This window comes from Lutra lutra, chromosome 1 (assembly GCF_902655055.1).
Source record: "Lutra lutra chromosome 1, mLutLut1.2, whole genome shotgun sequence".
Taxonomy (NCBI): domain Eukaryota; kingdom Metazoa; phylum Chordata; class Mammalia; order Carnivora; family Mustelidae; genus Lutra; species Lutra lutra.
Genome location: NC_062278.1, coordinates 11,248,530 through 11,261,354, shown reverse-complemented (window position 1 = coordinate 11,261,354; position 12,825 = coordinate 11,248,530). Strand labels below are relative to the sequence as shown.

The 12,825-nt window shown below is 45.9% G+C and overlaps 1 protein-coding gene across 1 annotated transcript; it reads right to left on the bottom strand.

The window, feature by feature from the left end:
* Nucleotides 1-4,097: 4,097 nt before the first annotated feature.
* On the bottom strand, nt 4,098-12,734 carry ATP5PO (ATP synthase peripheral stalk subunit OSCP). Its single transcript, XM_047720709.1, has 7 exons — nt 12,611-12,734; nt 11,418-11,468; nt 10,310-10,420; nt 7,932-8,061; nt 6,845-6,957; nt 4,570-4,656; nt 4,098-4,279 (listed from the first exon to the last, which is right to left on the bottom strand). Exons 1-7 carry the CDS (start codon nt 12,644-12,646, stop codon nt 4,166-4,168), a joined length of 642 nt encoding a protein of 213 aa, XP_047576665.1. The 5' UTR covers nt 12,647-12,734; the 3' UTR covers nt 4,098-4,165.
* Between the last annotated feature and the right edge of the window lie 91 nt (nt 12,735-12,825).

Sequence of the window (12,825 nt, the reverse complement as noted above, 5' to 3'; positions counted from 1 at the left end):
AGGAATAAATACCTATTAACCCAGTTTAGGAGCCAGCATAATCAAGGAAATAGTTTATTCTAGAATATTTATTTTTCACTAATTATAGAAGAGATAATTGTTAATGCTGAAAATTCAGCAAACACAGAAAAGTACAAAGGAAAGAAAATCAGTTCATGGAGATATTCTTCCACATGAAAATGTTAACATTTTGATGCTCACCATTCCTGTATTTTCTTGCTCTGTGTGTGTGTGTGTGTGTGTGTGTGTGTGCGCTAGATGCTCTTTTTGTTTTTGTTTTTAAAGTAGGCTTCGTGCCCAGTGTCAAGCCCAACACAGGGCTCAAACTCATAACCCTGAGATCAAGAGTTGGATGCCTAACCAGCTGAGCCACCCGGGTGCCCTAAGGTGCTCTTATACTAAATAGCTAATATTCATCAAGCACTTCCCTTATGCAAGGCAATGTCCAATTATGTAATTTATATAAATCTTTTCACCACTATTTTATTGATTGCTTTCTTTTAAGTCATATATATATGTGTGTGTGTGTGTGTTTACATATATATGTATTACATTATGAATACATATATTCTTCCACAACTTGATTTTTAAGGACTGCATAGTATTTCATTGTCTGAGTATATCCTTATTTATTTAAGCAATCCCGAATAGTCACATTAAGTTGCTTTAGAATCACCCCCTTGCTTGAATACAATGTACATGGATCTGTGGGTAGAGTGACCCACTGATGATCTGATGATCACATAGGGCAGTATTTGAAGCATTTTGTCATTTCCCTTGTTGCTGTGTGCTTAACCAACAGGAAGGTTGTTGGGTTTGATCTGAAGGATTTGGGCAGTGTTATAGCGGAGCATTCTCCTAAAGATATTTTGTCCATCAGCTGCCACATGTCTTAGAAGCTTGTGGTTTTACAGTGATTTGCATGTGTTGTGCTTTGCCTAGTGCCCTGTGGGGCTGGCTGTAGTCAGGAGGCAAGCTGGGATGTAGGAAGACAGGGCTTTTGAGGGAACTTGGGGTACTGGTTGGGCTACAGACTCAGGTGCTGGCACTTAGACCCAACATCCCATGGCTTCAACAAGAGAGGTTTATTTTGCCCTCTTGTTAACGACCCAGAGGTCCAAGGTCTGGGCAGGTAGGGTGGCCCCACCTTTGAAATCATAGGCTCTATGCTGGGGTGCAGTTGCTCCAGTTCCCACCTTGTCATCTGCATATAACCAGATGGAAAGGGGACCTCCTGAGAGGATTGCATGCTGGTTCCTCTTGAGGTTAATCCAGGAAGATCCATACATCATTTCTTCCCCTCGCTCGTTTGCTGGAACTTCATTCCTCGGTCAGGCACTGCAAGGGACACTAGTAAATGGAGTCCCTAGCTGGGTGGCCCTACGCCCAGCTAAAAGTTGGGTCACCGAAAGTTGGGGCCAACCAGCAGTCTGGGTACTCCTGGCTTCTGGGAAGGTACCAAAAGGCCCCAACGGGGTGTTTGTCAGTTATTAGGTGATTATGCAGTTGGCTGGCCAGAGTTTCAGGCAAGCATGATTGCCAGGAGGGATGTGTCGTTCCAGCTGGAGGGCATGTTGGTTCCAGCACAATGGCCCCAGGCCTCCTCATGCCTGCAGGATTTCCGAGCTGCAGTCGTCCTGTGTCCGCCCACCTGGGGGTAGCTCTAGGAAGGGAATCAGTTTGCTGTCCAGACCCTCTTGGAGGGTGACCAAGAACAGGCACTTGAGACAGCTGGTGTCTGGGGAACTTTTTTTTCTAGAAGGCCAACAGGAGGGAAAATGTAGGGAAGATCTGACCTGGGTGAAGGTGTGAATCGGGAGCATCTTAGGGACAAAGTGGGAAGGGACACAGGGACTCAACTAAGATTTGCTTTGCCTGCTGGCTCCAGCGATGGAAGGCCGCGTGCCAGCGTATGGTCAGGGCCATGGTGGAGCAGCACAAAATGGAGGGTGAAAGACCTGTGCTTGGGGACTTGATCCACCAGTCGGTCAAGCACGTGACGCTGAGCACACCCCAGGGCCCCTCAATCTCTTCCCTCATTTGAAAGTAGGGTGATGTCTATCCCGCCTGTATCACAAGGTTGTTATAAATTCTAAGGTATGTGAGGTGGTCTCCAATGCGGCATCCTATATGGGGGAGGGGGAGAGATATGCCAGGATCAAGGGTATTTTACTAGGGAGAGGCCTCCTTGGAGGACCGATGGAGCAAGAGTCATCCTAACGCTCTATTAGGAACCAGGAGCGCTGGACAAGCCGTTGAGGACCCGAGATGTTCACAAGCAGTACCAGACAGACTCTGTCATGTGACCTTGAGTCAGGTGAGTGCTGTTTCATCAATGGATCCTTGGGGTCAGGTGATCCCGGGAAGTGGGAGTTGGTGGAGCCAGTAATTCGTGTTTACTGACATCTTGACATCTCCGAGGCCCTCTATTAAATTCTTCGATATCTTGCTTCCCTCTCGCAGCGACTCTGGAAGTGGGTGTTGTCGCTCCCATCTACAGGGGTGGAGACTGAGGCTTGGAGAAGCTGGGGTGCCCCCGAGGTTGGGAGCAGCAGAGCAGGCTTGCACACACACTCCCTGGGTGGTCCCGGGACATGTTCCCAGCCACCCGGCGACCGTCCCAGGGTGCAGAGCAGCTGAAGTCTACATCCTGAGCTTTACTGTAGATGGTGTCCTAGCCCCTTATTTATGGAACTTTCTGGTGGTATGTGCCTGTCCCGTCCCAGGTAAAGGTTCTAGGCCCGCAGGACATCCTTCTAATCCGAAGTGTGATGATGGCTGCACTTGAAACAGGTAAGTTTTGGAGGAATCCCTTCAGGCAACCCTGTCAGGTTAACTGTCACCATCAGAGAAGCACAAGTCTTATCACCTTGAGTTGGGTCCCAGCTTGTGGAAACAGGACGGTACTAACATCTGGGGCTCTGGCCTGCTGGTTGGCTAAAGCCCTGTGAGAATTGGCGGCGCCAGCGGGCTGAACCTTTCAGCCACCGGGGTTGCCATCACTATAATCGCGGCTCCCAGCGGGAGAGAACATCCCGATTTCCTATTCTGGGCCAACCATCCTGGCCATTCCTTGGTTGAGGACATGCACAGGGGCTGGGATTGCTATTCTGCTGGCTTCTTTTGCTGAGTGCCCAGCTCTCACCCCACCCTCTGCCCCCAGTGGGATTGAGGGAATGAATGCCTATTAGCAGATTAATGGCATTTTTCTAGTAGATTCTAGAGTGAAGACATCTTTTTGGCGAGAATCTGAAAGCCTTTACAGAAAGCATCGATGCCTTTATACTTAATAGAACAATACGTCTTACAGATGAATCACTTTGGGGTCAAAACAAGACCCATGGGACTTAAGGACTTGTTAGAGCCATCAGATGAGCACAAGCTGGCCCTCTCCGAAGTATCTTCTACAGACCCAATCCACCGGACAGACGCAGGACACAGCAACAGGTGTTGGTCCACGACGAGCAGAAGCTGTAAGAAGCATGGAAAGCATGGTGCCCATGTCCCGACCGGCCCGGAGGACCACTTCCAGTGTCTCTGACTGGGCATGGGCATGGACAATAGAAACTCCAGGACAGTAAGTGGCCTGGTTTGCTGGTGTCTTAACTCCACCTGCAGGGTCAGCCCCTCCCCTGGCTTTGGGCTCAGAGGCCAAGGACCCGAGGTAAGATAAGATACATTACGAACTTAATAGTGCCTGGCAGAAAAGGCCTCAATAAATGTCAGCTGTTTTTTTTTGTTGTTGTTGTTGTTAAGATTTTATCCATTTGAGAGAGAGAGAGCACAAGCAGGGGGCAGAGGCAGAGGGAGAGGGAGAAGCAGGCTCCCCACTGAGCCAGGAACCTGATGTGGGGCTTGATCCCAGGACCATAAGATTATGACCTGAGGCGAAGGCAGGTGCTTAACTGAGCCACCCAGATGCCCCTTAACTGTTTCTTGTAATGATACAAGCTTCCATAAGTTCCTAAGAATAATCTACACAAACTAAGATCTCCAAACAATGGGCCCTTTAACCTTTCAACCAGGGGGATTCTGAAATAAAGATATAAAAATAAGGCTCCCGGATTTCCACTTCAAAAAAGACAGAAAACACGACGTTCTGTTCAGGAAGCATTTTATTGTTGCTCCAAGTTTAGGAATTTTCCCCAACAGAAAATCAGCACTTTCAGAAAACCTCCCGCATGGCCCTGCTCAGCTTCTGAATCTTGGTTTTCGCAGACATATCAGCGTATTTCTCTCCAATACGGACAATCATTCCACCCATGATTGACGGATCAGTCTAGAACACAGGTTGGAAACATGAAAAAGCACTGACATTTCACTGATCAAACGGAAAGATGAAAAATGCTTTTGAAAGGTCTACATGCTGCATAATCAGGGTGTCACAATTACATCTAGAGAAAAGCAGAAGTCAAACTGTGCCTGGAATCTGCAATCATTTAAGTCGAAAATGTAAAATTTCCAGTACAAGCAACTGAGTATATCATCAGATTTAATTTTTCACTTTCCACAGTCATTAAACTGTCAGACAACAAGAGGAGACGATACCAGACATAATTAGAAACTTACCTTAACTTCCAATTTTAAGACTTGGCCTTTACTCAGGAAGCTCTTCAGAACCGTTTTTAATTCAGTCAGAGTGGCTTCATCTAAAGGCTAAAAAGGGACAAAACCACCCTTTAAATTTAAATAAAGCACAACAGAAACTTTCCACAGTAAAAGGCCGAAAATCTCACGGGCACACACCCACAAGACCGGCCTGGTGAATCCCCGGGTGGAGCTGCTGGAGCCCTGTGAGCACCGCTCCCTCCCCGTCTCTGCGGCACGGGGACTAGCAGTGCCGCTCAGACCCAGGCACAAGGGAAAACCCTGACCTGAATGATGCCTGAGGACACAGCCTCTTCTCTGTGCAGCTATTTCCCCCGGGGGGAAAGCTGCAGTTTAACCTGGTCCTTGAACCCCAAAGCCCCGCAGTTAGCAGGAGCTCTAGAGGCATGCCCCTACCCTCTCGCAGCCTCAGGGAGGGCCAGGGGAGGGGGTCGGCAGCTCTGTCCTCTCCTCTGACAGAGCGAGCACTGGCAGTTCAGCCCCTGCTGACCCCACTCCTGGTGAGATGTGGGCGAGTCAGGCTGAAGAAGAGGTCTCTCACCTGTCATAAATCTGAGCTCCCCACCCCGACATCTGGGAGTCCAAAAGCTAGCAGAAAAGTGTTTTGTCTTTGCACAGATCTAACAACATCTCTTGTGAGGGGTGGTGCTGTAAAATCTATCAGTGTTTTGTTTTTTAAGATTTATTTATTTAAGAGAGGGAAAGAGAGAGTGTGCATATGTGGGGGGGTGGGGAGAGGAAGAGGGACAAGCAGACTCCCCACTGAGCTAGAACCTGAAGCAGGGGCTTGGACAAGCCTGAGATCATGACCTGAGCTGAAATCAGGAGTAGGACACTTAACTGACTGAGGCCCCCAGGTGCCCCAAGTCCATCGGTGTTTCATCAAAACACTATTCGCCAAGCCTCCAAGGTGGGAGAACTTCGAAGTATGTGCACACCTTCCACTGAGATGCATACTAGGTGCCGGGCATTTTACACCCACCATCTCCTGGAATCTAGAGGATTCAGGGCAGCGAGAAGCTCTTACTTGATCATTAATCAAGATTAATGATCTTGATCAAGATTAATGATCTTAATCATTAATCAAGAAGTGATTTTTTGTTTTGTTTTCAAACAGTGGAAACCTATTTATTCAAGAAGTTTCAGCTTCAAAAGCATTAGCAACAGTTGGTTCTAAAAAACTTTTACAACAATAGGCACCTTTAAAGAAATCAGGTCCTTAGATCTCTGAGTGACCCGTACCAGGGCTTAGCCACGGGGACAGTGTGACCACCTGCCCGGTGAAGCCTCGCCCGGGCTCCCGCTGGGCAGAGCTGCTGTGGTCCCAGGGCGCTGGGGTGAAGGCCTGAGCTGTGCTGATTCTTGGCCTGTTACGTGCTTTGGTGGCACCAACAACGGAGCTACAAGTGTGCAAATGTTACTACGTGCTAAAATGTCTCTCTGACATTGTGCTCTTTTGGAGAGTCAGAGTATCTTATAAACACCAGAAATACCAGACAAGGTCAGGTGCTGTGTATTCCAAGCCAATCTACCATCCTCTGCTGATAATTAAGCCCCACAGGTTGCTTTCCTGTAGCAAGTGAACTGCAATAGGAAGGAAACAGGTATTTAAGACACCAACAAAATTAATTCTGGGGACGCAGTGTAGCTTACGGAACATGCACTTCTGCAAGAGAGGCCCATGTTCAAATCCTGATTCCATGTTTTGTCACCTTGGGCAAGCCGCTTAATTTCCTTGTGTTTCCTTATCTATAAAGGAAGGATAATTCTACCTCACATGGAACTCTGCTATTAAAATAAGTTATAAAGTACCAAGCATATAGCAGGTTTCAAAAAAATGTTGTCATTATAGCCCATTGCAGCAACACAACAAGATCAAAGGGCCTAGGTGCTGAACGCTCCCATTCACCACCACAGAAATTAGACAGCCTAGTTTCAAGAGCCTACTTAATAAGGTATTTACAAAATAACTCCAACTTGTAAAGGAAAATAACCACTACTTCCCAATACATTTTTAACCAGTCTGGTCCTTCTGAGTGGTCACAGGTTAGGGAGGCACTAAGAAGATATGCACTGGCCCTTCCAGGGCAGAGCTGTATAAGAGCTGAAGTCAACCTCCAAGTGACAAGTCACCTTTACCAATTCCTGGATTCCAGCCCATTTTTTTCTGTTCATTATGCAAAATGTGACTCATGACAGGTCAAAGCAAACCTAGCGGCACCAGGCTGTCACTTACAGATGCGGTGGTCACTGTGCCCGGTACTTCCCCACGGTGGACGCTCATCATGGTCGAAAAGGCAGAAATGACTCCAGGGGTGTTGTCCAAGCGACCGTTCTCCGCAAGCAAATCTGGGGAAGGGAAGGTGTCTCAGTAAGATGAACCTCACTCGAAACAGATTATTCAGGAGATATTATATTCACCTCAAAAGCAAGCTTAGATTTGTAGTCTTAACACAGCATATTCAACGTCCTTCGAGAATGTGAATTAAGAAGATGCAACTCGTTATTTAAAAAGTATACTCAGGGGACGCCTGGGTGGCTCAGTTGGTTAAGCAGCTGCCTTCGGCTCAGGTCATGAACCCAGCGTCCTGGGATCGAGTCCCACATCGGGCTCCTTGCTTGGCGGGGAGCCTGCTTCTCCCTCTGCCTCTGCCTGCCATTCTGTCTGCCTGTGCTCGCTCGCTCTCCTCTCTCTCTGACAAATAAATAAAATCTTAAAAAAAAAAAATAAAAAGTATACTCAGTGTTGCAAAGAACCAGCACTGACTCACATCTAAATTAGCAGGGTGGGTGTGGGGGGGAGGTCTCACAGATCTGCAACGGCTATCTTCTTCACAGCTTGCCACGTGACTCTCTTACTTCTGGTTGGAATCTAACCTCAAATTAACATAGATCCATATTCAAAGATGACGACACGAACGCACTTTCTTCGGAGCTCGTATTCTGGTTGACCAAGGGACTTTAAAAGCAAGCCAAATGCACCAAAGAATGCAAATGTCATCAAGGACAGAGTCACAACCACTGGCTCCAAACCATTTTCTTGGTATGAATCCCGCTGGTCTTCTCCATAGGCTAAAAGTACTGACTACGATTACTTTCTTACATCTTAATACGCTTTGGACAGTGCTCCTCAAGCTTTAATGCATAAACAATTAATCCACATGGGGAGCTAGTTAAGGCGCAGATTCTGATTCAGCAGGATGGTTAAGTCCTGATGTTTTCCACTTCCAAAAGGCAGGCGATGCTAATGGCTCCTGGTCCATGGACCCCATTTCCGGTAGCAAGATTTTCAGGGGCTTCAGTGGGAAAGATCTAATACTTACTGATCAGGTTGGATGTGAGAGGAGAGAATCTCTCTTTTGCGCTCATGTCATTTAGGCTTTTCACTTTCACGGAACGCTTTATATAGGGATTCATAATGGAAGCAGCCATTTTGGGTTCCTTCAAGATTTGCTGAAAGTACCAAAAAATATTACAGCATTAATAATCCTAGCTGCTACAACATACATTATGAATCACGTATTTTGTTAATTAAATCAGCACTCAAGCACATATGAAGAAAAGTTTAGAGTCAAGTAATTTTCTTTCCTTTGAGAATGCAGTGTACCTTGATTTTATCAGAATATAATGGTATTTCTTGAAAAAATTTAAAAATACTTTATATAAAGTTTCTTAAATTTGTTTTTGCTTTTCAAGAGAGGAAAAAAACTAAGCAGCCAAAAGGTTCAAGGACTGCCTACGCTAATGTATTTAATGCAAGTAGGACCCTAGATTTTACCATACTACGGGGCCAGTGACGCCAACACTCACGTGCAGACCTAGAAAGGAGGTCTGATGGCAAAGGAGGCCTCCTTGTCATGCACTTTCCGGGGGCCTCTCCGTCTCAGTCTGATCCTGACTCCGTCCAGCCTTTTATAGAGCCCCACGAGACCTCTGGTGTTTCCAGAGCAGCCTCAGTCTGGCTGGGAGGGAGAGGGACAAACAGTGGGAAGTGCAGCTAACAGGAGACACCCCCCCCATGCATCTCCATTTTGTTATTTCATAAGTGTCCATTTTCAGTGACCCAGGGCAGCTTCCGGCACCTTGCTCGCCTCAGTATCGGGCCAGAGTTCAATGAACCAATGGCTGTTTCCATCTGGACACCTTCCAGTTAAATACCTCCAGTAGCCCCTTCTCCCAGGCTCCTGGCTGGAATTCTGGTTCTAATCTAGGCTGCCTGTCAGGCTAAAACAATTTGAGTGACTCCATAGAAACAATATTTCCCCCTAAAAACTGCTGAGTCACACAAATGAAAGCGCTTTCTGGCGTTAGGGGACTGCAGTCCTTCATGTTTCTCATCTTTTTCTGCTGTACCACCCAGCGGGCAGCTCATGGCACCTGCGTGGCACCACACTTTCCTGCCAGTTCCGAAACACTAATGTTCTATAGCGTCCTCAGGTAACTGCCTCCTTTCTAGGTCTCCGCATCTTAACTGGTCTCCAGGTTTTAGTCAAATCCCATTCTAATGACCACAACCCAGGTCATGCTCATGAACGCGAACACCACTGTTCAGGCTTAACATGGGTGTGAACAGCAAGTTGCGGGCAGTCATTATCGCCTCCAAAAATTGCCATGTGTGATCCTGCCTGCTCTTGCTACCCTTCTCCCAAGCGTCTCCAACAGTAAGGCTGTTGGCTCCGTGTGGGCCGTAATCGCACCAACTAAGACCGCAAGCATTATCTGTGGAGATAACTGGACAAAAAAGGAACAGAGAGCTAACGTTATTGTCTGCGAGGACAAAAGTTCCGAAAAAAAGCTTAAAATGAAAAATGTACAAAATATGTTAAGTATTATCCTATATGACTAGCCTGTGAGGGTTTTTTTCTCCCAAACAGTAAGATAAAAAAATCTTTAAAAATAAGCAGATTAAGAATAAGAGAACTTCTTAAAACATAAAACCAAAAAAGAGCAAAAATTTTTCTGGGGAGAGTATATATTAGATTCTTCTTTTATCTAGAACTTACTGTTGGGGGTGGCAACTACAAAGCGAAAAGAGAAGGGGAAGCGACAAAATGGGCAGAACTTGTTAACTAGAAAACGGAGTTCAAATTACAGCAGAGATTCTCCTCTTTAATTTACAGAGCAGACTTCTGTTAATTCAATTCTGTTAACATAAACTCCTTTTATGTTAAAAAAAATGTAAAAATAAACTTTCCCCTGTAAGCTTCATGATCTTTGTCAGATCTCTCTTACCATTACGGACCCCATACACCTTTCCTAATTTTGCTGCTCGGCATGCTCTGGTCATTTTCCTCTCACATCTTGGGAATAAAATAAAAGTTGAAACTGAGGAAAGACTTCATAAAGAAAATAAATTCCTGGTAGAGAAGGTTATAATACACTTTCTAAAGACTATTTTGGAAATACCTGAAATACAAACACAGATTTTCAAAGGGGACTTCTATTTCTTCTCTTAGCCCCAAATCTTGGTTCCTAATATTAATATCCTTGATATGCATCTGCCTGTACCTATTATACAATAGGTTCAGAATACTAAGACGCACTACTCTCACTACCAACATGGTTACAGAACCCCCCCCCCCCTTTTTTTGGTACTCCATTTTCTTTTAGGATATACCTCATTAGGGATACATGGTCAGATAATTAAAGCAAAAAACACACAATGGAAATTTAGTAAGTAATGAACAGAAACGCTACTTACTGCTACTCTCAACAATTCTTTCTCTACTTGCTCCAGTTTATTCTGTTTCGATGCAGCCGAATAAAGAGCAGTGGCATAGCGACCTTCGATACCATATACCTGAACAGGTGGCTTTAAAAAAAGGATGGGGTAGGGGAGGAAGAGTAAAAGAAAATCAGTTAAGACAGCATATTACCAAGAGGAGCATTAAATATGTATATTAAAAAAATGACATCACTTAAAGCACAAAACAGTTTAAACAGGTCATCAAGGAGCTATTGTGAAGGGCAATTCTCAAACAAATCAGGGCTGTCTCCTTGGCCAGGTCACTCAATCTTCGAACTTCCGTATTTTTCATCTTAAAACAAGGTGCTGAGGAAACACGGTGTCCTTTTCAGCTCTAACTATAGAAATCAGTTACCTTAATTCTGAGATGAGCTTATGCTTCCTTGGAACACAGTAACTGGTCAGTTCCAAGTACTGGAGATTTTAAACACTGATAGAAGCCCGTTTTGCACATTAGAGCCAAGAAAACAGGTATTTACGAAACATACACCAGGGTATTTTTATATATTTCATAATAACATTATAAACTCCCCCTACAGTGCCTCCTCACCCATGTTCAGTTTAACAGAGCTCTTTAGCAACTTACTGAGTGCCTCATGCTTGAACGATTTCTCACAAGACACTGTAGCCTTTTCCCCACACACCATCATCAATATATGACTACATATGCTTGGCGGTGCGGTATGGTTGTAGTGGGAAAGCTCAGGCCTTGAATGAGAAAGATTTAGTTCCAGTCCAGCTCTAAGACCAAGCTGAGTAACCTTAGGCAGGTTTTCCCAGAGTCCGTTCCCGTTTTTGTAAACGGGAAGACCGTCTACTTTCCATCACTGTAATGGGGTTTTAAGAAAGTCTCACAAAGGTAATGCACGGGCCTGTTGCACACCAGGCATTCAACTTATTCCATTCTCTACCCCCATGCACACGTCACATTTTGGAAACCACAATTCATGCAGAAAGGTTTAGGTAGTACTTATACAAAAATCTATGCCCTAATTGTACTGCTGTTTGACTCACACACTTTCATCTATTTTACAGTTAATTACAAATACAAAAGTTGACATACCCGCACGAGCTTGGAAAACGGCCTGACCACTGTTGTACTAAAGCATCGCACCTTCAAAACAATAAAAACATTTTAAATTATTAGTTTCTGAGCATCATCACGTAGGTTACATGAGCTGCTCTTTATTACCCAGAAGTCAATTTCCCCACTGAGAATCATCCCTAGTTGCCTGGGAAATTTGCTTTCCCACCAAGTCCTTCATTTGCTAGGAACAAGGAAAGGCTAGGACATCCATGTAAGAGAGAAAACACAAATCTGGCTGAAATACAGGTTTCAAAAAAACACAAGATTTTTGGCATTTATGTTACCACCCATGAGCAAGGACTTTAATAAAAAATGGGAAGACTGCAATCACGATGTGCACGAGATGTCACTTTCTTAGACTCCAAATGCTATAGAAAAATAAAGATTAACTGCAGCACTCTGATGTAAGCACAGCCCCTAGCTCTGAGAAATGTATCTTGTCTACCAAGGAATAGAGCTGGGACCCACTGTTTAAAAAATCTGCAAAAGCCCGGGTCACCTTTAAATAATTTCAGTTCTGTTGTGTATTGTACCAACTGGCTGTGGGGATTAAAAGACTTATCACTTACAGGCAACTTACCTAAGCTGCAAGGTGTCATGATACGCAAAGCATGGTGCTGATACGTAGTTTATATGTAAAGAGTACGAATTTTCTTTCCAACTCCATCTTCTGTGTGACTGTGGGTTCGAATCTCAGCTCTACCTACCCCTTCCTGGTTGAGCTGCCAAGGACGAGTCATTTAAACCTCTCCGTCTCATTTTCTTTATAAAAAAGTGAAATGGGCTTTGCAAATAATCCTTAGCATTACTGGTGACCCCTGACCGGTTTAACCACCGCTACAGAAGTTAAGTGATTTTAGGGGTGGGCCGTGTCCTTTCCTTGCGGCCCCCCTCTCCCTTGGTCCTCAAGCTGCCTGCTTCCCGAGGCTGTACTCGGGGGTCGCCAAGGTCAGGCACGCGTCACCCTGCACCACCTGCCCCGCGAGCGTCCACAGAAGGGAGGCAGGGCCGTCTGAGCTCCTGTGTCGCCCCCACTCGCAGGGCCCCACAACGCTGAATGGCGGCCACGCTTCCCCAGCTGTGGCCTCACCCCGTGGCCCTTAACGACCTGGTACGTTTCACCCTAGGAGGGATCGTCTCGCTAGTTTTCAGGACCTCCGTTCTCTCACCTGCCGGGACAAGCCAGACACTGCTGGGGCAGCCATCTTGTCCAGGAGGCTGTAGGTCAAACCCGAGTCAGAGGGAGGGACGCAAGGGCGCACGCGTGCGTCAGCGTAGCCGCTCGGCCTGCTGGGAAATGTAGGCGTAGGTCTTCAGGCCGCATGCGCAGAGGTCGCAGTCAGGCTGGGATTTGTGGTCTTTAGAAGTGGGTTGGACCCGTTGA

Bases quoted from the DNA above. Each gene is read 5' to 3' on its own strand.
- ATP5PO (XM_047720709.1), bottom strand. From the start codon at position 12,646: ATGGCTGCCCCAGCAGTGTCTGGCTTGTCCCGGCAG. The intron at 11,469-12,610 runs GTGAGAGAACGG...ATTGTTTTGAAG, and splicing joins TGTCTGGCTTGTCCCGGCAG to GTGCGATGCTTTAGTACAAC. The intron at 6,958-7,931 runs GTAAGTATTAGA...TCCCTTCCCCAG, and splicing joins TCTCACATCCAACCTGATCA to ATTTGCTTGCGGAGAACGGT.